This window comes from Lycium ferocissimum, chromosome 10, assembly GCF_029784015.1.
Source record: "Lycium ferocissimum isolate CSIRO_LF1 chromosome 10, AGI_CSIRO_Lferr_CH_V1, whole genome shotgun sequence".
Lineage (NCBI taxonomy): Eukaryota > Viridiplantae > Streptophyta > Magnoliopsida > Solanales > Solanaceae > Lycium > Lycium ferocissimum.
The window spans coordinates 14262603-14290329 of record NC_081351.1 but is presented as its reverse complement, the minus strand read 5'-3'; the positions used below and the strand labels follow the sequence as shown (position 1 = coordinate 14290329).

General features: G+C 35.8%; 1 protein-coding gene and 1 long non-coding RNA gene across 2 annotated transcripts in view; both read right to left on the bottom strand.

Annotated features, from left to right (window-relative positions):
• The window catches only part of LOC132032552 (uncharacterized), a 78898-nt gene that overhangs the window by 42735 nt on the left and 8436 nt on the right, over positions 1–27727 (bottom strand). The gene's annotated exons all lie outside the window — the stretch shown is intronic.
• Positions 2564–5205, bottom strand: LOC132032548 (serine/threonine-protein phosphatase BSL3-like). Its single transcript, XM_059422183.1, has 7 exons — positions 4883–5205; positions 4701–4799; positions 4426–4625; positions 4271–4346; positions 3583–3718; positions 3344–3480; positions 2564–3261 (listed from the first exon to the last, which is right to left on the bottom strand). Exons 1-7 carry the CDS (start codon positions 4976–4978, stop codon positions 3178–3180), a joined length of 828 nt encoding a protein of 275 aa, XP_059278166.1. The 5' UTR covers positions 4979–5205; the 3' UTR covers positions 2564–3177.

Genomic DNA, 27727 nt, shown 5'->3' with positions numbered 1-27727 from the left:
CATTTAAGGACTACAAAACTTTAACATTCTCTCTTATATATAATAGTAATTTGAAAGAAGAAGAAAAAACCTAATATTTTTAAAAAAACTAATATTTTCTTGATTATGTAAAAATTATTTATATATTGAACTAAGTATAAAAACTAAAAGTACCATAAATGGGAGGGATCAAGGGGCAAAAATTGTGAGGCTTCACCCTTTGCATGATAAGTGAAATTCTGGATCCCATGAATACTTTTGCTTACCCACACTTTTCTCTCTCTTTTATTCTTTCCAATTATCTTTTGCTCTCTCATGTCTCTCTTTCTCATGGAATGTAAAGCTTTTTCTCTCTCTTTGGAAAATACTGGTTAAGGTAAAAATATTTTGTTTCTATTTTTTTCACCAAAGTATGGAACTTTTGACTTCACTAATGCACACACGAATTCTAAATATGCAAAATGTATATTAAAATGCATATAATATAACAACAACAACAACAACAACAACCTGTGAAATCCACCAACGCGAGGTAGGGTAATATATGATTCATATTTTTAAGTTAATTGAGGTAATAAAACATTGAAAAGTAAATAAGTGAAAAAATAAGTTGGGGTAGTCCATTTTTTTTTTGCTTCCAACTTATAAGCGCTTTAGATAGTTCTAAGTTATAAATTTTTTTCGATATAATTTATAAATCACATTTAAAATAAAAAAAGGTGCTTGGTAATAAAACATTGACATAAGCTCCCATAAAAAAGGTGCTTGACAAATTATAATTTATTAAAAAGCAATTATTGAATAATTTATGTAGTTAACAAAGTGCTTATTCCAAAATAATGTGATAAATGGTCAATCAATATTTCAGAAATGCATTAACTATTCCTTATATGTTGTATGCCATTTATAAAATTGACACAATTATGTATTGATAATTGGTCAATTGTCAGTTTCGTATATTTTAGTAGGCGTTTGGATCTCATGATTTCAAAAAATTTTAAATGTAAAATTTGACCCATAAGTTTATATTTTGTAAAAAAAGACTCATAAGTTGGTAGATATTTTTAACAATTACTCCCACCAACCATTTATCAACCTCATTAACTTCTACCAACCATGATTTATGTTCGTACCATAAGGGAGGATTATATTAAAGAGTAGTTACATTACTATACATGTTAAATTTTCCTTTTTATTGAAATAAAGTTTGATCAATTGATGTTGTATTTTTTAGAAAGGTCTTCTTGTAGCATATTAATTTTGTTATGAACTATGACTTGCTCAATTAGTAAGATTGTATAAGAATTGGGAAAGTTTTGATAGTTTTCACAATTTGTGGGGTTTTTATGTCTATAAGAAAAAAATACAACTTAAGAAATTCAAATTACATGTCTAAACATGATTTCGTCTCATGGTTTCATCTTATGATTTCAAATTATGATTTCAAATCATGTCCAAAGGACTCCTTAGTAGATTAAGAGACCTCTTATTATTTTTTAAGGGGTGTGCAAAAATTATAATGAATAAGTAAAAGTGAACGGAGCGAGGATATGAATCGGGAAGAAGACCCCATTAAAATATTCTCTGTTCCTTTTGCCAATGCAAAGTACTAGCTCCTTACAATCTTAAAATGCGAAATTGTAATAATTAATTTGTACTCCTTCCGTCTATTTTTACTTATCCACTATTCCCTTTATAGATTTTCATTTTTACTTGTCAATTTTCATATATCAAGGTAAGACAAAAAAAATTCATGTTTTACCCTTAGCATTTATTATTCATTTCAAATCATTTTCCCAACTCCAATACAATTATACACCATTTAATAGGGGTATTGTGGTAAAATACCTATCTTAATCATTGTTTTTTAAACAACGTGAAAAGTCAAAACGTGACAAGTAAAAGTGAACGGAGGGAGTACTACTTAACAGACTACTAGGCGCCTAATTAATTAAATATTGAGGAAGAAACTAAAATCTGTAATGAGTTTATTGGATTTTACGTAAACCTAAGGGAGGAAGTACATGCACTCCACCTAATTATTGAGATCTGCTAACTAAGGAATTAATATACTAATCACTAAAAGACACATTCTCCATTTCTTTAACGTTGAGTTCTGCAAATCTTGATGAATTGAGATAACTTCTGATCCTGGCTAGTGCACAATGACGGATCTAGAATTTTCATTCAGGGTGTTCAGAAAAAAAAAAAGTTAAATATACACTGTAATTTTTTATCGAGCGAGTTCAAAAGTTAATATATGCACATAAACGCTACATATATACACATAGATCCACCCCAGCTAGTGCACCACTATTGGTCTTGTATTTCATATTGTTTCAAAAAATTATTCTTTTCAATGGAGTGTCATGGTCTCCATTCTTTCTTTTCTTTTTCTTCTTTTTGAGAATAAGACAAAGTCTCCATTCTAGGGCCAATTAATACAAGTGTTACCACAAAGTAATTCTGGTCAAAAAATAATGGAACTGGATGCAACCAAAAGTAAACCTCCATGTCGTCTCAAATTTAAGGTGTAAATTTCTACGTTTCTTCAAAGGGAATATATAACATGGAAAATAAAAGAGAAAACAATCAGCCATTCCTCCCCTTCATCATTTTCTTTTGAGATAAAACTTTTTTTCTTCTTCAAAATAGTTACATTGTACAAGGTATCATCACAAATTACACAAACTAACACCCCTCTATGATACAAGAACTCCCACCAGATATTTAGCATTATATATTTCACCAATAATATAGTGGACCTGAAGTCCTCTTTTACCATAGACAAAAATAATACACCTAAACAAGGAAACAACAAAGACTCTAAATTCCTTCTACCAACGATGAAAAACTAGTACAATAAACAAAACAAAATCCAGCACTACAAACCCTTGATAACAACAAAGACTCTAAATTCCTTCTACCTGCATGTGGCTTAATTTACAAAGGGCAACTCTAAACCCCAACTGTTTCCATCAAGACAAACTGGTGCGTATGCAACCTGCGAAGTCCAATCTTGTTCTGTCTAAAGCCTGTGCATTCTGTCGAAGATTCCTAGGGCCTCAAAGCCTCATCTCTTCGAGAAGATATCTATAACTCCGCCATTTTCCAAATGGCATCATGCGGTACATACAACTGGAATTCCCCCTACATTAGCATGAGCCTGAAGTGTAGGAAACAATCTTCACTATCTATCTAAATCCAAGCAAGAGAACCTCGATCATTGGCAGTTTGAGGACGACCTCTAGTTGGCGTAGGCGGTCTGTTAGCATTTAACTCCTACTCGAACAAAGTCAATGTAAGCAAGATTAACATAGATCAAAGTAAAAAAGTCGAAGCAAAAGATCTGGAAATATTGAACCTGCATCCAAGTGTCTTCCATGCGCTCAGGTGAATTTTCTGGTGATGAAAGTGCCGGTGGCAATGGGTGAATAAGTTTTGGAACCACTACAAGATCTCTACCCAATACCAAGATTGCACCAGTATTATTAGCAGTTCCTGCAGCCAAAAATAACTATATAAGAAAAAGCCAGACAAATATTTGCATAAAAGATAAATAGGAAACTTCCCAATTTTCGAACATCCTAAATTAGAACATACCACAGTAATTGGTGGCTGAAAAAAGTGTAATTAGATGTCCCTGAGCAAATCGTTCAAAGCCATCCATCACACATTCGTGTGCTCGCACTATCAGTTGAAGATCATTGTTGTTGCAAAATTCCATCACACGATCAGGCTGCACATAGGCAAAGGCTTATGAGGACACAGGCAATGCTAGAGAAACTGCACTCAACCAAACACCTTTCGAAATAAGATAGAAGAATGACCCACGGTTTCCACAGACCAAAACCAGAAACAGCAAAATGATGTCCCTGATACCTATAAGAAACTTTAAGGACACCCAACTGACTGAACCAAATTACCATTTAAGGACTCAGAGTGCAATGAAATTGCACACAAAATTAAAATTGCTCAAATCCTTGTAGTTAAAAGGTAGAATTATCGCAAATAGCAGGGCAACAATGGATCCCAAAAAGATTGTACTGGAAAAAATGGAAAAAACACAAGCAATCAATGAAAAAATATGAGTAATGGAGGGGAGGTGGAGGCTGATTTTTTTGGTTCAAATGCCAGTTCCTTCTATACTGGGTCCTTTGTAAGTGAATACAGTTGATACAACTGAAAAAGAATGTGGCAGCTTCCAAAAGACTGAAGTCTAAAAGCGCTCAAGTGAAAATGAATTTCATTACGCTGAAAGAACTAAGAAGAGACTGAAAGAATTACTCACCCCAAAAGTGACCAACGCTGGACCTCTTGCATTTGGTCTTAATCCTTCAACACTATCATTTTCAGTTGGGTCAGACCTAGATGCACAAAGTAATGTGAGAAAGTAGGAGATCATCAAAAGTAATGACATAAGAAAAAGAAAAGACAGAAACTAACCACAACAAATCCATCAGAATGATCGACCCTGCTTCCATGGTGATAGGACGCTGGATATTCTCTATCTGTTCTATATGATTAATTGACCTTCCAATGCCACCGTGCATACAGATTATTTTTTTCTCAATTAGCGCTGCGAGAGGAAGCCAATTGAACAACCTATTAATCCGATGCCAAGCCCAGATTCCATCTCTCTCACCCTGTTCCAGATATGAACATCAGTAGAAGGTAGCAAACTTGAAAGCTGGACTACTTTCCAGTAAATGATACCATACCATGCGTTCAATGCACTCAATTCGAAAGCCGAAAAGCGCATTAATATCTGCCGCTTCATGGTTCCCTCGAATTAAATGAACGTTGTGGGGATACTCAACCTAAATCAACCATTTATCGCATTAAAAATAATTGATTAATTCAAAAGGTAAAAGCAGAACTAACATCCAGACAAAACAGATACCTTTAAAGCAAGGAGAAGAGTCATAGTCTCCAAGCTGTGCTGGCCCCTATCAACATAATCTCCTAAGAAGAGATAATCGATGTACCTGATGATCATGCACAAAGAATTTTTTTTGTAAGAATCATTGACACAACCTCTGATTGGCAGTTAAAAGGACCGCTTAAAGCATGCTTAATCTCTAAAGCTTAGTGAAGCCTGGGTTGTGTGCTTCGCCTAGCTTAATTGTTGCTCTAGTGTAGCATCAAGGCGCACAAATTTTCGTTCAATTGGTTCTCTCTCTAAGAGCACCACGCTTGAAAATTAAGTATAGTTGACACATTGATACATTAGTAGTTCAGAGGACGTCATAACTGAACCTTTACATTAGTAGTTCAGAGGACTTCATAACTGAACCTCTTAGTGACTAAAAAGGGCAAAAGGGCAGCCTGGTGCACTAAGCTCCCGCTATGCGTGGGGTCCGGGGAAGGGCCAGACCACAAGGGTCTAATGTACGCAGCCTTATTTTGCATTTCTACGAGAGGCTGTTTCCACGGCTTGAACCTGTGACCTCCTGATTACATGGCAGCAACTTTACCAGTTACGCCAAGGCTCCCTTCAAAACCTCTTAGTGACTATGAATAAAAAATTAGAATTTTGGTACAAAAAAAAATTAGCCACCTAAAACACAAAACTACATCATCTCATCTAAATCAGACATTTAAAATGATCTTTGATTCTTATTTCAGGTAGAACAGTGAAAAGGAGCTATTAATGGGGGGAAAATTGAGTTTTCCAACCAAAAGAACATTTCAAGGATTGCATATATAATACATAACTAAAGAAAATGTTTGTACAAATTTAAGTGAGAAGGACGACGAAGATGGCTTAAAGAACAAGCAAAGCAATCACCTTTACAAGGTGCAAAGCTACTCCTTCAAAGGAATATCACCATTTATCTATACTCTAAATCAGTGTTTTAAAAGACAGAGCGTAAAGAACGACTACTTTATCCAAAATGGAATGGAGCATATTCCAAATCATGAGAAATAAGTTCCTTGAAGGGTGTTCAACCAAACAATTTTCGCCAAAAAATTATACCGTGGTCCGTGTAGACATCAATTATTACGTATTAAAATAGATATATATTACATATTGAACTCCCATATTATATATATTATATATTACTTCCTCAAAATTCGAAGACTCTAGACAAAATTTCCTACTCCGCCACTAATACTTTTTGTCCTAATTATGTGAAGGTGTTTTAATTGATTAGGCACAAAACTTCAGAGGAAAAAAATTTAATTTATAGTCTAAAACAATCAATAGAAATTTTAGTGGCTATATTTTCTCTATAATTTCAATTTTGAAATAATCCTAAGCATAACATAACTATTGTATACGGTAAAAACCGATTTCAAGAGTTGGGCGAGTTAGTAAGCGACACATAGCAAGAATGGCCAGTCAGCAGTGACTCAACCATGAGGACACCGGATACAAACCTGTGGCCGGATAAGGAGCAATTCAAGATATGACCGTTATAGAGACGTTACAGAAGACCCCAAGTTTCCTCCAGCCTTTATTAGCTTTTATTAGGCTTTATTACCCTTTATTATCCTTTATCACTTTTTAATTACCTTTTATTGCAACATTAATATTGGTAATTAAGGGGGCATGATTTGTGGATCATACACCCCAGAACTCTAGTATAAGTAGAGGTACTAATTTTATTGTAAGGCATCCAATTAATCCTAGCTTAACATTGATACTCTATTATCGAACAATTCATAAAGCATTTCTTATTCTTTTTGTACTGAGGCTCAGAGCTAATCAAAGCCAAGTGTTTATCCGGAGTCAGCACTATTGAAGAAACTCTTACGGGCTCATTCGGCTTAGGCTTATTATATTACATTTTCTGTCTTATATTTACTAGATTTCACTATCAATTGTTATTTACTTATTCTTATCCATAACAAATCAATTCACGTATCCTTTAAACCACCAACAAATTAAACCGTACCTTTATTGAGGTAAACAGTTTAGCGCCCACCGTGGAGCTAAAGATTATTGTGGTATTGTTTTGTTGCTCTAAGCATCTTACTAATCACTCGTAAATTTGTGAAATTAGCTAATTCGTAGTTATGGCAAACATTGGAGACCAAGCCAACACCGCTATCAAAGAGTTGTTGAACAACACAACTGCTCCGATGGCCGATCCGGTTACAGGAGAAATTCAGTTCAACCGTTGTCTGCTGCGAAGAACAATGTAACCCAAATGCCAAAAGGCACTGCTTTGAATGAAATCACACAGTAGAAATTATAATCTTCTTAAATGTTGTCATCTCCCTTTGGAACACAACAAATTTAGAGCTCACAGAACAATATGGGCGACATCACAGTTATTGGTCATTATGACTATTGTCAAATTAGTTTCTATGCATGAATGGTCTTTAATTTATGGAGACCTAATAGTGAATGAAAATTACCAATGGATGATGTAAACAAAATTACAAGAAAACAGCAAGGAGGAAATCAGATGAAAGAAGTATTCCTGGAAATTGATGCCTGCAGATCTAGTGCCAAAGTTTTTCACATAATTAAAGTGAAAGTGAGAAATAATTGTTTAAAAAAAAAATATAGCACTGGTGACAGATATACTGGAAGTAGCGAACTCGAAAAGAGACTTGAAGGAAAAATCGGGAATAAGTGGGTCGATCATAACGCTGCCTCTGGAATCGGGAAGGTGCACTAACTACTGAAGGAGCTGATTTTCTATAAGAATAGGGCCTATAGCCATCCTGATAAGCACCTGGATAACTCGGATCTGGCCCGCTTATGACGGCCCCTATTCGGGTCTTGCTCAGTCCGCTGTTGTGTTTGAGGTCTTCCAAATTCTGTGCATACGCCTGGATGCGAGCAATATCCATGTCACCCCTGTAATGAAGCCGTCATACAATCCTTAATCAAGTGAGGCCCAAGTCCAGTCACGAAATGGTGTACCCTATCTTCCATGTCAGCTACCATTGTCGGAGCGTATCTAGCCAAGGAGTTAAACTTCAAACTATATTCCCGGATGCTCATATTGTTCTGACGAAGTAATAGAAACTCATCAACCCTAGCCCGACGAACCTCAGCGGGCAGATAATGATCTAGAAAGGCCCTGGTGAATTCGGACCATACTGCTGGAGGTGCATTCTGCCCTCTCGACTGTTGCCAGGACTCATACCATACTGCGGCCATATCCCACAGTCTATAAGAAGCTAGCTCCACTGACTCTGCATCAGAAGCATGCATTACCCTTAAAGCGCGGCCCATTCGATCTACAAAGTTTTGAGGATCATCCTTCAGGTTTGTCCCCGTAAAAATCGGAAGGTCCAAAGTAAGAAAGTCACGCACGCGGGAACTAACAGCTCTGTCCAGAAGGCCAACCTGCCGTTGAGTCTGAGTAGCCACTAACCTAGTCAACAACTGGACTGTATTTCGCAAATCCTGATCTACAGCAGCAGGGGGAGAAGCTGGAGGCTGAAGAGCCGGAGGGTCTGAAGCTCTATCATGCTCTTCCGCAACTGATGGGGTGGAGGTAGCATGCAAGGGGGTTGCGCTCTGAGCTTCACCATGCCCTAACTCGGCTGGGGATACTCGGCTCGGGCCTTCCCCAGCAAAGGTCCCGATTCGCTTACTTTCTTCTTCCTCGGAGGCATCGCTGAAAATTAAACACGAAAAGATTAGATAGTTGCATTCTTAACTTGGCTCTATCGCATGATCTAGATCATGAAGAAGAGTATCTTCCTAAATGCCCTGTAGCCTCCTGGCTATAGATATGGTGCACGACATACCGATAACAAGGACTTTACTGGACACCGCTCATAGACATCCCTAGGACTGAACTGCTCTGATACCAATTTGTCACACCCCCAACAAGGAGTATGACAGGCTCCTACCCGTAGGTCGAAAATCACCTGACTTAACAGTTACTTTGAACATCACATACCATAACTCAAAGAATATCTGCACGCAGAAAAGGCCCAATGTAGAAATATCCGATCATTCAACACATATGTACATATGCGGACTGACAAGGTCGCCACAACATAATGTATATCATAAAGCCAGCAAGGCTAACAGTAAAGTATCACAGACCAAAACAATGCCAACATGACCATATACCATGCTTACATACCCTACTATGTCTATGAGCCTCTAAGAGTGTTCATATGAACGTGTATTACACTAGCAGAAAAGTAACAAAAGATAGCAAGTCCGGGGTAGTGGCACTTGCTGACACCGCTAAAGCTGGAAGTCCTACTGCGGTTGCTCTCAAATAACTCTGTTAGGGCCTGCAGCATGAAATACAGCGTCCCATATGATGGGACGTTAGTACGGATAAAAGTACTGAGTATGTAAGGCGGAAAGCAATAACATGAGTAGGGCGGAAGTATAACAAAAGTAATGATAACCTGTCATCCGAGAACGTACGATATGGAATGCATGTATGTTTCAGAATCATATGTAAATGAGAACATATACATATATATATATATATATATATATATATATAACATACGTGTTCGTGTTGCGGAACGTGCAACCCGATCCATAATGTTAGTGCTGTGGAACGTACAGCCCGATCCATAAATATAGTCTATTGCTGCGGAACATGCAGTCCGATCCATATATGTTAGTGCCGAGGAACGTACGGCCCGATCCATAATCATCATATATTAGTGCCGAGAAACGTACGACCCGATCCATAATCATCATATGTTAGTGCCGAGAAACGTACGACCTGATCCATAATCATCATATGTTAGTGCCGAGGAACGTACGGCCCGATCCATAATCATCATATGTTAGTGCCGAGAAACGTACGATCCGATCCATAATCATCATATGTTAGTGCCGAGAAACGTACGACCTGATCCATAATCATCATATGTTAGTGCCGAGGAACGTACGGCCCGATCCATAATCATCTATATATATATATATATACACACACACACACATACATAACGCAAATAATATGCATAAGTTCCCCAATAAAAGCCACTATTTAGTCGGAGTGACCTAAGGTCGGTGACCTCCGAATATATTATGAAAATTCGTATCGAAGCTAAAGAAGTAACTTAATGGCGATAAACATAATATCATACCAAGAATCAATCAAGTAACTGAGACATTATGATTTAAATGACATGAAATAGGAATTGAGTGATTCATTATGGAACATTCGTGCCCATGCTCTAGTTAGATTCGTGCCAAGGAAAGAGAGAGAAACGAACACCTTACATACCTTATCCGTCAAGCCACCACTTAAGGGATCCTTTATTCCGAGGCTCGCCCCTCACTTGAACCTATATGGCGAGAAATATATTTTTAATCATACCTTCATCATGCTTTCCATTAATTCACTCGTACTAGTTATCAAATACTAGTTTGGGTTACGAAAATTTGAGCAGCATCTCCCTTATATTATCTACTTCCTCCAAATACCAAAACAAGTCCCAAACAATACCAACAACATCAACACAATATTATCAAGATGCTATAAGATATACATCTACAATTACATCCAAACTATCTTCCATTCTCAATCCATGCTCAACAATGCCAACACAACAATCCATAACCCTTATTCTCGTAAATATTCCTAAATCGATATTAAGAAAGAGATTCATACCTTATCCTTGCTAGAATAGGAAGATCTTCAAGATTTACTTTGCTTCCAAGCCAACTCCAACACAAAACGAAACTATAATCGCGACTACACGTTGTCCGGACCTCGATTAATACTCCGTAACTTGAAATTACTCAAAATCCTCACTTTTATGTGATATATAGGCTCTCATATGTTTGATGAGCTTTCTAGAACATTTGGGAAATTTTTTATGGAGAAAAAGATGAATTTTAGCCCTTATATAGTGGCTTAGAGTCGGTGGCACTGTAGCACTGTAACAGCGCGCGACACTGTGCGTTCGCGCAGTGCAGTCCCTTGTTCTGCCCGCCTAACTTGTAACGTCCATAATTCTCTACTCCAATATCGTATCGACGAGCGGTTTGTTGCGTTGGAAACTAGACTTCATGAACTTCAATTTAGGCTTTTGTGTTGCTTCAAAACTCCTCATATACTAAAAGCTATTCTTTCTCAAAGTTGGACCAAAATTGCCCCTCATATTTTTCCATAAAATCCAACAAACTTAATTTCCTTGATCCACTTGCCCTCCAATCCTTCCATATCTAATTATACGAACTTAAACCCTCGTAACCTTGAGATAGGTGCATACAATCTCACATATCCTAGAAAGTCCTCCAGGTCTACACTTAAAATAACTAATGCCTAATAGATTTCACGTAAAAAATATGAGGTGTAACAAAGTACCAGAAGCATCTGAATATGGCTCCGGAATGGAGTTAAAGGAAGGCACTATTTCTGAAGGCACCATTACTGAATCCTCATACTTCGTGCTCAAGAAAAGATACTGGAGGTATCCCGAATTGGCTCTGGATAGAGGAAACCAGAATCAAGAACCGGCTAGACCTAACAGAGTTCAGCACGGCCGCAATTCTCTTGCAATGTATTTTTATTCATTTCCTATAAACCATCGCATATTTGCCAAATTATAAACACTTGTGTACGTTCAAGCTGTAAAGATTAAGACAATCACGTCAACACCATATCACCCTAAAGCCAACGAGCAAGCCTATGGGCATATTGAATAACTGTGAAATCTAGCACAGGTGAAACTGCGTTCTCATTAGTGTACGGTGCAGAAGCATAAATCCCGATGGAAATAGGTGAACCTAGGCTACTAGTTAGCATGACCAATGAAGAAGATAATGTCGAGGCTATGGCAATCAAGTTAGACTTGGTAGAGAAGCACCGGGAGATGGCACTGATCAAAATGGTGGCGCAAAAACAAAGGATAGAAGATTACTACAACCAGAGAACGAACCTTAGATTTTCGAATGGGGGATTTAGTTATCCAGAAAGTAATTAATAACACAAAAACCAGAACGCAGGAAAGCTATGTCTAAACTGGAAAGGTCCTTACCGAGTTATAAGCATAACCGGTAAAGGTTCGTATAAGCTGGAAGACAACAATGGAAATATGATTCCCAATAATTAGAATATCAGCCATTTGAAGCGCGATTACTGTTAAGAGGAGGAAGAAATATAATCACAACTCCAGATGGTGGGGACTGCCGTCAGAAGTCTAGATATTGGGGACTGCCGTCAGAAAAGTAAAACTCAAAAACTTGAAACACTAGGGTTTGTCAAACGAAAAAGACTAGAGAAGAAGAAGAAAGACACCGAACAAATTTTATCCAAAATTATGTACAAAATCATCGGTTCGCCACATGATCGGCAACACGGTTTATTGATACATGTTTATCACATTCATTTTCTATGTAAAACTACAAGGAATGAAAAGGCAAATTGTCACGACCCAACCGGAGGGCCATGACGGCACCCCGGAAGCAACCACCCGGCACCTCTCATTGTACATTCACATTCACATTTAGGTGAGCCACATGGCCTACTCATGATCTATATATCAATAATACAATCTCATTGGGCCAAGACACTCTTTTATCAACATCAAAAACTATGCCCATGTACATATACACAAGCTGACGAGGATAACGAAATAATATATAAAATATGAGCCAACAAGGCTAAAAGACATTCGATATACACGGCTAATACACGGAGCCTCGGGAAGTACGTAACATCGATAGGCCGGACGGGACCCCGTCGTACCCATATGTATATACACGAAAGAATAGTACCCGAAGCAAGCTGCGAATTCGAATCAAATGGAGCTCATACATGCGGTCTGCGAACAAGTAGTCTGGATCGAGTCGTCGCTTTCCCTGTGAGCGTGACGCAACGTCCCCGCGGAAACAAAGGACGTCGGTATGAATAATATCTTGAGTATGTAGCTAAAGCATAATCGAACATCATAATAACGTGAGAAATAACATAAGATATAAGGGTCATGGGATAATAGAGCCATTTGTACCTCTAGCGAAATTCATCATATTTTCTTACCCTTTTTCTAATAGAAACCTTCCATTAAATATGTTTACTTATATAGTAGTACCATACCCGACCATAAAGGTTCGGTGTCTCACGTACCCGGCCATGACAAGGCTCGGTGTTATATGTACCTGGCCCTACTAAGGCTTAGTGTTATTCGTACCCAACTACAGTGGTGTGCGCGCAATAGATATCATACCCGGCCATGTAAGCTTGGTGTTCTTAATAGTCATACTTAGATATATGTATATACACACACACACATACACATAGGAGTACATAAGTATCATCAACATCATCATCTTCATTACCATTTCCATTTAGACCCTTCCTTAGAGGATCAACTATCATAGGATAAGACTAACGGTATCGTGAGAATATCAAAATCATGAGCTTTAGTGATTTTAGTAATGAAGACATTATGGAATTCACGTGAAGGTATACATCAATAGGATCATGCCTTACGAAAGAAGGGTTAGCCTTACATACCTCTTTGCCTTCTTAACTACGCGTTGACTGCCCAGGCTTGAGGAATCTACGTTTAGAAGGATTCGTACCATGGTTAAGCCTTAAAACTTTTAAATTCAAACTAGAATAATTCATGAGCTAACGAAAATTGGACAACATTTCCCTTATTTCATCGACTTCCGTCATATTATAAAACAACTCCGACAACTATAACGTATTCACGATATCATAATCAAGTAGTCATATTCCATTAAGTCTAAATTCATTCTCGTATTCCAACTTGTACAACTTCACACCCCTTTGCACAATTTCATACAATGATTCCTTATCATCATTATTACCTTTCACAATAACAAGATTATATCCGTATCATACTAAGAATCATGACTCAAGTTAGTTTACTACTCAAAAACATCATGAAATCCACATTTAGAACTCATCACTCTGCTTTACTCCTTTCCATGCAAGTTATGCAACAACTAAGCATTCTTAATAACATCAATAAACATGAAAACTAACCTTTTATCTCATAGAATGAGCTTTGGAGAAAGTTATCAACTTGTATGAAAACCAAGCGATACCCAAGTTATTCTTGAAGTCTACTAACCTGTGAACGCCGACACATGAATTCCTTAATTCTTGCTATTTGATCTTTGTTTTCTCTTGGGTTTGAGTGGAATATGCATGGATAAGGGTTTTTAGAGCTTTGGAGACTTGGAGGAAATGTGAGAAATGAAATAATGAACAAGGGTGGCCATATATATCTAAAAAGAATTCTAGCTTTGACACAGATATATGACGGGGTATATGGGCGAAGTATAAATTATACGATCCGTATAATTGGACCGTATAATCTAACCGGAGATCACTCCTTCTGGAAATAATCTACGGACCATTATACGGGTCGTATAAATTATACGATCCTACGTAATGAACGTATACAATCTGAAATTTTTAAAACCCGTTCTCGTCGATTCGTTAAACTTCTAATCCTTATGGAACCTTGTTAACACTTATATAACACTTCATTAACCATCTAAGAGGCCATATAGCAGCCCCTCAAGACATTACTAAATACGCATCAAATCAACTATTGCGACAATCTTTCCAAACACGCCTTTCATTTCACTTCCTTTGTGAACTTAGTTCCATCGATACATATAACTTCAAAATCTTATGGTGCGCACTTAAAGCTATCAAATACTCTCCTTAATATCATAAGGACTTCATGTTCATCGCAAGCTCGTGTTAGTCTACTCACAGTGCAACAAATCCAAAATTTCTGAAATTTAACACAAATACGTCATACTCATATGTGTCTCTCATGATGAACAAGACTTTAAACAGTGAAAATATGCTTGGTTGTGTAAATCATACCAAAGATTATATGTTGAGAATATTATTCCAACAAAATATATACCTGAAATTAATAGGAGACGTCCTCTTCATAAGCATAAAATTCAGGCCCTAAATAAAACTAAAGTCGGATGAATTATTCTCGAATAAAATAAAAAAGAGTTAAAATTCCGATAAAGCCACAAATTAAAATGGCTAAAGATTGGATGAATCATCTCCGGTCTATGAGGCTTTAAGGTTATAAAGAGTTTCGGGTACAACTAAAAACCCAAGAGTCATATTTAAAGACTGGTAGTTTTGGGCACAACTAAAAATCCAATAGTCAAAACTCAAAGCAAAGTTTAGGGTACAACTAAAAACCCTAGAGTCAAAACTCTAAAATTAAAAATTTTGGGTACACTTAAAAAACACAAGAGTCAAGATTTAAATATTAATAGTTTTGAGGAAAACTAAAAACCCAAGAATGAAGGTTTAAAAATTAAAAGTTTTGGGGAAAACTAAAAACGTAAGAGTTAAAACTGAAAGCCTAAGAGTTAAAGCTGGAAGGTTAAGAGTTCCAGGTGAACATCAAAAACCGAAAGAAACTTGCGGTGGTAATAATTCTTTTCAGCACCAACTAGTTGTCAAAGGTGAAAAAATAACAGAGGAGTTGTCATTTTGAATCCCTATGTTCTGCACTCTTTTTTTCTTCGATCAGTTTTTGTCCCGAAAAGGGTTTTTTCTAGCAAAGGTTTTTAATAAGGCAATCACGAGGGTGATTACATGAATTTTCGGAAAGAAGGGAAAATTCTCCCACTTACTGGTCACATCTCAGGGAATAATCGGAAAGTGGGGGGACTATCTGTATACGGTAAAACTGATTTCAAAAGTTGGGCAAGTTTGGAAGCGACACGTAGCAAGAATGGCCAGTCAGCAGTGACTCAACCATGATGACACGGGATACAAACCTGTGGCCGGATAAGAAGCAATTCAAGATGTGACCATTATAGAGACGTTACAGAAGACCCCAAGTTTCTTCCAGCCTTTATTAGCTTTTAATTAGGCCTTACCCTTTATTATCCTATATCACCTTTTAATTAAATTTTATTGCAACATTATATTGGTAATTAAGGGGGCATGATTTGTGGATCATGCACCCCATAGCTCTAGTATAAGTAGAGGTTCTTATTTTATTGTAAGGCATCTAATCCTAGCTTTAACATTTATACTCTATTATCAGCAGCAATTCATAAAACATTTCTTATTCTTTTTGTACCAGAGATTCATAGCTAATGAAAGCCAAGTGTTCATCCGGAGTCAACACTATTGAAGAAACTCTTACGGGCTCATTCGGCTCAGGCTTATTATAATTTTCTGCCTTATACTTACTTGATTTCACTATCAATTGTTATTTACTTATTCTTATCTATAATAAATCAATTCACGTATCCTTTAAACCACTAACAAATTGAACTGTACCTTTTTTGGGGTAAATAGTTATATTCACTGACAACTTTAAAATCATGTAGCCTTAAATGAATCCAATCATAACGTGATTGTGGAAGAATGACCATCTTCTCTTCATCAAGTTGGTGGATAGAAAAATTATTTCTCTGGTACGGTCTCGATTTGATGCCTGATTTTTGTCTTCGATGACGTCTCCAAGACTCATCGCATCCAGATGATTCCATTATCTAAAGTCCATGATAGGTAACTTTTGCTTTAAATTTCCAAGGCTGTCATTTTTAGTAAGATTTGACATTATATAGGAACCAAAGAGTTCTTACTTTAGATGTTTTCAAAGCAGTTGCTCAAGATGGTAGAGTCTCGTGTTGATAACGCATTATAAAGAAAATAACAAAGCTGATGAAGCAAAGAAAAGAATAGGTCGAGAGATAGATTGATATATTATTTAAATTGAAACTGATATACAAAATGAATGCATTCCACTTCTTATTTATAGAGGAAAAAATAGTTGTTACGAGGCTTTTAAAAAAATTGAAATTGTTGCAAGGCTTGTTGGAATTAATGCATTCACAAGGATACTATCCTTGACTTTTATGTTTTCTAGGAGTTCTTTATTGTTTCAAGAATATCATTTAGTCTTTCAATATTATCTCTTAGTTTTTCAAGAAATCTTTTAAAAGTTTGAGATACATGTATTTAGTTATTTGTGCAAGACTTTTGAATTGGTTTTTTGAGTAGTATAAATAGAGATGTAATTGATGATTGTAATCATCTCAAGTGGCCTTAAGTAGCCTAATACAACTTGAGCATTCTCTAAGAAAAATATTCTCTTCCTATTCTTTCCTACAAATTGGTATCAAGAGCAGTTTTCGTTCTTAATCTGGGGTTAGGTGAAGAAGAAAAAATTATGGCATCTAAAACAAATGATGGTGTTGATTCTTCAGTTGTTCTTACTCCATTTTTTGATGGGAATGACTTTGAATACTGGAAGATAAGAATAAGAACTTATCTGAAAGCTGAAGGTTTGTGGACTATTGTTGCAAATGGCGATGAAGAGCCGGAAGACGATGGTGAACTTTCGATGTGAGAGAGATGAAAAATCTTGAGGCTAAGCGTCGTCAAGATGCAAAGGCTTTGAGCAAAATTCAAATGGGAGTCTCAAGAGCATTTTTTGCAAAAATTGCAACTTGTGAGACTACAAAGCAAGCTTGGGAGTCTCTGGAAGCTGAGGTGTATGGTGACGAAAAGGGACGCACTATCAATCTTCAAACTCTTAGAAGAGAGTTTCAAAACTTGAAGATGATAGAATCTGAAAAAATCGATGAATATTGCACAAGAGTCATGACTATTGTTAATGAAATGAGAAATCATGGTGATGAAATTTCTGACCAACAAGTTGTGGAAAAGATTCTAATTAGTGTCACGAAAAAGTATGAGTATATTGTTGCTATCACTGAGGAGACGAAAGATCTTTCTAAGCTTTCCATCAAAGAGCTAGTTGGATCGTTTCGTGCACACGAGAAGTGAAGATTTTTTCGTGAGAATCAACCCAAAGAGATGGCTTTCCAATCCAGAACCAATGGGAATTCTCAAAATTTCTCAAGGAATCAACAAAAAAAGAAGTACAATCCAAAAAAGAAGCAGGATCGTGATGGCTCTACTAAGAAGGTTGAAGAAAAAGGTGAGAAAAGTACTAGTCTTTTTTGTAAAATTTGCAAAAAGACTAATCATAATACGAAAAAATGTTGGCACAAAGGCAAGCCCCAATGTAACTTTTGTAAAAAGTTTGGCCATATTGAGAAGGACTGCGAGCACAAGCAACGGGAGCAAGTAAATTTTTTTGTGAAGGAAAAAGAGGAAGAAAAGGAAGAAAACCTTTTCTACGCTTCTCGATACGATGCTTGACAAAAAGCAATGAATGGTATGTTGATAGCGGTTGTACCAATCATATGAGCGGGATGAAAAGACTCTCCTCTCAATTAATCGCAGCATCACTTCTGAAGTGAGAATGGGGAATAGAGCCTTAATTGATGCAAAAGGTAGAGGTACCATTTCGATCAACAGAAAAGGGAGCGGTAAGCAAATTCATGATGTCCTTTATGTTCGACTTGGAAGAAAATTTGCTTAGTGTTGGTCGACTCATGGAAAATGGTTATTCTCTTGTATTTAGAGATAATTGTTGTAGAATTTATGATAAAATTGAGCCAAATCAAGTCATTGTTGAAGTAAAGATGATAAAAAGAAACTTTCCTTTACAACTTCATTACAATGCATTCAAAAATGAAGTTGTAGATGATTCATGGCTTTGGCACAAAAGGTTTTGTCACTTGAATTTTCATGGTTTGAAGCACGAGCAAAAGACATGGTGCAAGGCCTTCACGAGATACATGCGAGGTGGATCCGTGTGAAAGTTGTATTATGGGAAAGCAACATAGAAAGTCTTTTCCACAAGGGAAGTCTTGGAGAGTAAGTGTACTTTTGGAACTAATCCATACAGACATTTGTGGACCAATGAAGACTCCGTCTCTGGGAAGCCAAAGGTACTTTCTAATTTTTATTGATGATTTTTCAAGAATGACTTGGGTTTATTTCTTGAAAGAAAAGTCAGAAACATTTGCTACATTCAAGAGATTTAAAGCCTTTATTGAGAAGCAAAGGTACGGACATCAAAACCATTCACGGTGACGGAGGAGGTGAATACACAAGTCGAGAATTTGAAGAATATTGCAAAAATGAAGGCATTGAGAAGCAACTTCTTGCGAGGTACACTCGCTTAACAAAATGGTGTATACGAAAGGAGAAACGAACTATTGTTGAAATGGCCAGAACGATGATGAATGAGAAAGGGCTGCCAAAATATTTTTGGCAGAAGCAGTACATACAGCAGTGTACATCCTCAATAGGTGCCCGACAAAGGCATTGAAGGATAAGACACCAGTTGAAGCTTGGAGTGGAATGAAACCTTCTGTAAGTCATTTTAAAATTTTAGGGTGTATATGTTATGCTCATATACCTGCTGAAAAAAGAACAAAATTGGATGAAAAAAGTCAAAAATGTATATTTCTTGGTTATAGTGACTGGGCTGGAAGTATAGATGACATGAAGAGTACTTCTGGTTATGCTTTCTTACTTGGTTCAAGCATTTGTTCTTGGTTGTCAAAAAAGCAAAGTGTTGTTGCTCAATCCCTTTGCTTGAAGCGAGAATATGTCTCGGCGACTAAGGCTACTTCTCAAGCTATTTGGCTTAGGAGAATTCTTGAAGATATTGGTGAAAAACAAAAAGAAGGAGGCATTTTGTATTGCGATAACAAATCAGCGATTGCCATTGCCAAGAATCCGGTCAACCATGAAAGATCGAAGCATATTTCCATCAAGTACCATTTTATCCGAGAAGCACAAGAGAAAGGTGAAATTCAGTTGCATTATTGCCAGACAGGAGAACAACTTGCTGACATCTTCACCAAAGCACTTCCTAGAGAAAAGTTTTGTTATCTTCGAGAACGCATTGGAGTTGTCAAGCAAATGCATTAAGGGGGAGTGTTGGAATTAATGCATTCACAAGGATACTATCCTTGACTTTTATGTTTTCTTAGAGTTCTTTATTGTTTCAAGAATATCATTTAGTCTTTCAATATTATCTCTTAGTTTTTCAAGAAATCTTTTAAAAGTTTGTCATACATGTATCTAGTGAATTGTGATATATGTATTTAGTTATTTGTGCAAGACTTTTGAATTGGTTTTTTGAGTAGTATAAATAGAGATGTAATTGATGATTGTAATCATCTCAAGTGGCCTTAAGTAGCCTAATACAACTTGAGCGTTCTCTAAGAAAAATATTCTCTTCCTATTCTTTCCTACAAGACTTTCTAGGAATAGCTTCCTACATAAGCTATAATTCTCAAGATATTGTTGCAGGGCTTTTCAAAAGTTGTTTGCATAAGCTACTTGCAAGCTGGAATTACTTTGCTTGATTGCAATCCTCTTCAAGAAGTTGTCTTCATATACTAAATGAACATCCACAGTTACGCGTATTCATAACAACATTCTTTTATTATGAAGAAAGCATAGAATCAAATAGTATTATATACCTCGTATTCTCATGCTTGAGTAGATTGAACTAAAGTTATGGGCGGGGGACTTTCAAAAGAATAAAACAATTCTTTTCCATAAACAAATCAAAAGCTTAGCAAATATTTAATGTCTAAAGTTTTCTCTGTTAAAGTGATTTGTACTAATTGTCTACTTGGTCAACTACCTTGGTGATTGGTGTCTGGGCTCCCGAGTGCAATTTAAAAAAATTTCAATGTATAAGGATAAAAATTAGAATATTTTAGGTCACAAAGCATTTGTTTTATCTTCAATTAACCGAAAGAAAGAAAAAATTAGTATCGATGACAGGAGGATGAACTCATTCTGAGTTGACTTAATTGAGTATATAAAAGTAATAGAAGTCAAGAACTGTTTAATTAAGTACAGTAATATTTTTCTTCTTATAATACCATTGGTGACACCACCATGCCTCTTCATCACTCTTTAAAGTATTTGTTTGGATTAAAGTATCTCTTTAATTGCCTTGACAATCCTAGTTTTATTCTTAACTAGTACTACTATATATAAAGCTATTACCAAAGAAACCAATTGTTGACCTGTGGAAAGAGTGCAACCTAAAACGATAGAAAATTTAGAAGCATTCATATATATATTCCTTAGTGGACTTCGTGAGTGTATGTAGTTAAATGAATTTTAAAAAAAAAGGTGGTCCACCTTGTCCACCTTTTTTTTTTTTTTTTTTGGTAGGGTTACTCTATTCCAGTTGATGAGGTGGATTTTTCTTTTCTCAGCAGTAAAGCCCCATATAAAGCTCCTTGAAGTTGGTCAATATGTCTTCTAGTAGAAGCTGGAAGAAAATTAATTTGCATTTGGTAGACAAGAATGGCATCAATAAAAGATTGCACAAGGGTGCATCTTCCTGCCATAGTAAGAATTTTGACTTTCCATCCTTGTAATCTGATGTTCATTCTATGTATAATACTTTGGTAGTTATTGTTTATGGAGAAGCCTAAGTATCTTCCAAAATTCTGGAATGTGTGCATATGTAGAAGGTTGGAAATATTCTCAATGCATGGTTTATTAAGGCTAGGCTATTAAAAGTATTGATAATAGAGGTTGCATTATGGGTAGTTGCTTCAGCAAAAAGACCTATATCATCAACAAATAGAAGATGTGAGATGTGAGGTCCTGATTGGTTGAGTTTAATAGGCTTTCAGTTACCAATGTCTACCTATGATCAATTTTTCTTGATAGGTTGTAGGCATATAATGAAGATGTAGGGGGATAGGGAGTCACCTTGCCTAATTTTTCTTAACGTTGGTACTTTTTCTGAAGGAACGGATAGCTTATTGTAAAGGTGTCAACCGGTTCGGGCTAACCGGTTTTAACCGGTAACCGGACCGGTTAAACCGGAACCGGAACCGGTAGAACCGGTTAACCGGTTCCGGTTAACCGTATAATTGTTTACCGGTCCGGTTCCAATATTTTAGGAACCGGAACCGGACCGGTTAAACCGGTTTAACCGGTGAAAATTAAAAAAAAAAAAAAAAAAAAAAAAAAAAAAGAGCCGTTGGGCCGCAGTGTCCGTTAATGGACCGTTGGCAACGGTCCATTTGCAAAAATGGCCGTTGCCAAACGGTCCATTTGCAAAAATGGCGTTGCAAATTCCGCCAACCAAAAATGGCGCGGCCATTTGTTAATTTTGGCCCCCAAATTTTTTTTTTTTTTTAACACTTTAACCCATCCCCCACCCCTATATAAACCCTTCTTCATTTTCATTTTAATTCACACCAATTCACTCTTCTTCATCTTTCTCTCAAATCTCAATCTCTCAATTATAATTATTTTGCAATAACTAGCCACAAAGTCTTATTATAGTTTCAACTTTCAATTATTAATTTTGCAATTATAATATTGTTGGTGGAGTTGGTGATTTTGCAACAATCCGAAGTAGCTTTGGTGGATTTGCAATTCTAGCCGCCTTGACTTTGTTGAAAATTAATCCGGCAATTTGGTACCTTCGTTCCAACTCTATCTTTATTTTTCGCAATTTAATTCTAGCAATTTAATTTACGCAATTTAATTTGTTGTAATTTATTTTCTTGTGATTTATTTGATTGTGATTTAAATTAATTCTATTTAATAATGTCAAAGAGATTAAGACGTGGTGCGGTAGTAGTAGTCGTATTGTTAGGGGTGCGCTTAATGAGGAAACATTTGTGGAAGAAACACCTAATTTAGGTATTGATGTTGGTGGAAATAATCCACTTTTAGGTCATGAGGCAATGCAACAACATTTTACCGACACTTTTAATGAAGACTTAAATGATGATGATGAAACACAACCCACAAAAATCCCATAGGAGATACATGTCTGCGATCACATACACAAGACAAACCGCCTAGAACTCGTAAGCCAACGCTAAAATTTGGAAATTTATGACTAAGAATAGGGAAAACCAATCGGCTACATGTAACATATGTGGACAAGTATTTAGTTTTAAGCAAGGAGCTAGGTAAGGATGGTGGAACGGGTACACTAAATTCTCATGAGAACCAAACATATGGATGCTTGGGGAGAGCAAACGGGTTCAAATGTTGGGGGGATTCAAATGACGATAGACCCACGAACCGGTAGAAATTTTAAGTATGACAAGAAAAAAGAACGCGTAGAAATAGCTAAAATGGTAGCTTATGATTGTTTACCATTTTCCTTTCCCTCGGGTTTGGGTTTGTTACTTACATTCAACGTTGTTATAATCCGTTATTTGAGGGTATTCCTAGAAGTATTTGTAGAGCCGATGTTATAGATTTGTTTAAAAAATATAGATTTTATTTGCGCCACGTATTTAATTCTTTAAATTGTAATGTTTGTCTTACGGCGATTTGGGTCTTAGTATTAACCATTTAGATTTTTTTGCTATTACATGTCATTGGGTTGATGACAATGGGTTATGCAAAAAAGAATTATAGCTTTTTTATATGACGAAGGAAAAGGTCGTCACGATGGAAAATTTTTAGCCGATTCAATGTCTACTATTATGAGATTTTTTAACATTTATAGAAAAACACTTTGTATTGCTTTAGATAATGCTTCTAATAATACAAAGGCGGTTGGTCTTTTAAAAAGAGAAATAAACCCTCCTCTAAAAAATATTTTTCATGTAAGATGTAGTTGTCACATTTTAAATTTAATTATTAAAGATGGTCTTGTGCATTTTGATGATTACATTCAAAAAGTTAGAAATCTTTGTTGCGTTTCTTTTTGTAATGCTAATAGGGGAAGAATTAGAGATTTTAAGAATGCTTGTGTGGAAAATAACCTTAGACCTAGGAAAATTCAAGTAGAAATTGAGACTAGGTGGAACTACACTTACATTATGCTACAACAAGCATATGAGTATAGGATTCCCATACAACAAGTTCACAACAAATATAATGCGATAGTCGGGATTGGTTAAATTTTATGCATTGGGAAGATGTTAAAGAATGTATTGAACTCTTAGAAAATTTTTATAATGCAACTCTTGTTTTTTCTAGACAATTTTATCCCACGGTAACCGGAATTTTAGCCTACTTAGCGGAAATAGCTAGAGTTTTACAAGAGTATAAACATAAACCCGGTTATCAAGCGGCTATTTTTGAAATGATAATCAAATTTAAGAAGTATTTTTTTCCCATCCCAACTTTATTTATATTGGGTTCCCTTTTAAATCCTTGTTTAAAAGCTGTCTTATACTAAAAATTTGGTTAGTCAAATTTATACATTTTTAGAAATTGAAGCGGGAGCTCAACCATCTTTAGGCTGAAGCCGAACTCGCTATTGATGATGAGTTTAGAAAAGTTTTACTCATTATTCTAGTTTGGAAGAACGTGCAACACCCGTTGCTCCCGCCCTACTACTTCTCAAAGTAGCAAAAAGGGCTTGTCGAGTTTAAAAGTTTTACATTCACGACCAACTTCTTCTTCTTCTACGCAAACTTTGATGAATATAACTTTTATTTGATGCACCCAAATGTAGATATCAACCAATGGATGAGGTGGACGTCTTAGCATGGTGGAAGAAGTACAAAGCAAGCTATCCGGTACTTTCAAGAATGGCTCGAGATATCCTTACGGTTCAAGTATCAACCGTGGCTTCGGAGCGCATTTAGCCAAAGAAGACAGCAAATTGGAGACCATAGACATTCATTATCCGGCTTTAGCTTGCAAGTACTAGTGTGCATTCGAGATTGGATTAGATCGGAGCGACGCAACCAAAACTCGAAGCGGAGGAAGGCGAAGAGGAAGAAATTGAAGATTTGATAGCTAGTGGACCGGACCAAATGGAAGACTTTGAAGATATTTCCATGACCGAATATGATGTGGGGAAATTAATGAAATGGTTCAAAATTGGTGATTTTATTATTCTACTATTTTTGTACAACTCATGTATTATTTGCAAGTTAAAAAAAAATACAACTTGCAAATAAATGTTATCCAAGAATGAATAAAAATATGGCTCATTGAGCTTACTTCTATTTACTTGTGTTCATATTTTTACTTTTATTAAGTTAGGAATATACCTAAAATATACTAAGAATATACTTATAAGTATATTAAGTTATATAGTATACTTAAACATATATAAGTATATATAGTATTTACTATATATAAGTATATATAGTATATAAGTAAGTATATATAGTATATATATTAAGTTATACATATATTTAGTATATATATTAAGTATATATAGTATATATAGTATATATGTATATATAGTATATATATTAAGTTATACCTATATATAAGTATATATAGTATATAGTACATATATATACATATATATAGTATATATATTAAGTTATACACATATTTAGTATATATATTAAGTATATATATATATATAGTATATATGTATATATATTAAGTTATACATATATATATATATATTAAGTATATATATATAATATATATTAAGTTATACATATATATAAGTATATATAGTATATAAGTATATATACTATATATATTAAGTTATACATATATATAAGTATATGTAAGTTATACATATATATGTATACGAAAAACACTATTTTAATATTCTTAAAACTTTGGTTTTTGTTAGTCGATAAATATTTAAACTTTAATTATAAAGTTGTATAACATATGTAAATATACCTACAATATACAAATAAATACTATAATATATATATATAATACAAAAAACAAAAACAAAAAATATTTTAAACACTCCAAACCGGACCGGTTCCGGTTTGGAGTTTAAAACCGGTAAACCGGAACCGGTTAAGCGGTTCCGTTTTTTAATCGAACTGCCGGTTCAACAGTTCCATAACCGTTCGGTTGGAACCGGTTGACACCTTTAGCTTATTGGACAATGATGATAGCATTGTCAGTTGATCTTCTCCCCGGAATGACACTACTTTGTGTAGGACTGATCATTTTGTCAAGATAAGGTCTTATTCTGTTAACAATAATTTTAGTAATCGTTTTGTAAATAGTGTTGCAAAGACTAATGGGTCTGTAATGGGTGATGTTTGTAGGGTTTTTTATTTTGGGTATTAGAGTGACATAGGTTTCACTAATTTATGGAGGAATAGAGTAGGTGGTGAAAGCTCTGTTACAAGTATGTGTTATGGCATCCTTGGTATCTTCCCAGAATTTTTGGAAGAATATGGGGTGTAGACCATCAGGTCCAGGTGATTTTAGGGGTTTGAAGGAGTAGATGGCTCTTTTAATTAATTTCAATCGGTGTTAAAGAACTACTAAGGTTAGTTTGATCAGTAGTGGTTTGGGCGTATGGTGGTTTATATCTATGATTATCCAACTTGGGACTTGATTGTAAGACATGCAAACTTAAATCAGCCTGGTGCATGTACTAGATATTGGAAACATGTGAAACAACCCTACAAAACCATTGATCAAGAGTACTCAAAGTATCGTAAGTGAATACATATTTTCTACATCACCTATCTAACCTGAAAAGAAAAGTGACAGCGAATTTATCTAACGTTCTATTAATGATGAATATGAATTTTAATGATTGTTTTCTTAACGAAGAAATAGCTAGCTTTCATTAAAGAGGAGGATATGAAAATTTTACTTTTATGACATGCATGTCACTTGACTTACTCCTTCACAACACTATGAAGCTTGGACAGTTGAAATCAGTCCAAGGCAAAAATCGAACAAATGAGCAAGAAAACAGAAGCGAAATGCCTTATCCAATATCTTTCATTGAAAAAATTGTCAAAAATGCCTCTAATCTGTTGAATTTTTTTAAAATTTGTCCTCCTTTTATCTATTGGATTATAATTGCCCTTAACATTAATTTTCGGGTTTAAACGTCATTTTTAACAAAATTATGAGAGGGAACATGCATGGGGGGCTTTAATTGAATAGGTGACACTGTTTAATTAGTGGTCCATGTGGTCTCAACCCCATAAATAACCCAACTGCAGAACAACTAGAAACCATTTTAAGTTCGGTATTTCGGATGCTTGAAGGCCTCATTGACACGAAGAGATTTAGAAAGATTCTTCTTTATCGATGGTGATCAGTTATGGTATCCATAGCCTTGCTTCTTTCCAGCCAAATCCGTATTTCGTTTTGCTTCTCCCGATCGTCGAGTTGATCGACTTGACTCTCTTCTCATATGGAGTCAGCTTCACGAGGCTAGAAACCATCAAGTCCAACAACCAATATACACTACAAGAAAGAAGACATTTGCCAACAAAAATATTTTTGTTGCCATATAGATAGACTATTGTTCAAAAGTATTTTTAACAACAACATTTTTTTTGTTGCGTAAACTTTTTCCTAACGTTTGTTATTGCAACGACGTGCAACAACTTTTTTGTTATTACTAAAAGTACTTTTTGCAACAGTCAATATTATGTCAACTTGGTGACAGGTTATTTTGGAATCAATTTTAAGCCACCTACTAAAGGTTGTAACAATCCAAATGATCCCACTACATCAGGACCCTTTTGACATTTCCCAAAAGTCATATGTTCAGCTAGCACTAAAAAGGCTACTCCTATCCCATGTTCTCGATGTTCAAGGACATATCCCTTGAACACTTCGATGATGAATAAATAGAAGCATGGGAAAAGCACTCTGTTGCGGCGAGCAACTATTTTTTATTGCGTTCACCAAGATAATCTTGCTCGATCTTGAACTCTGCGGCAAATTCAGCCGTCACCTCAGGATTTGAGCTTTGCTCGAGCTTAGTCAACCAGCTTCGTGACTTTGCTGCCAATTGACCTATTGACCGTCGAAGAAAGAAGCTTGTACAAATCTAAGGTCAAATATTCTATCGATAAAAAGTAATGGCCATTTCATCAGATCTTACTTTATAAAGCAACTGCACCAACAAAGTTCACCAATGATATGCCCTTAACATGTTCAAATAGACTAGTCTTTTTGGACTATCGATATATTTGGACTATCCTAGGCTTGTACACGTCACAAAGCTTCTTCCTTATAGTTTATAGAATCTA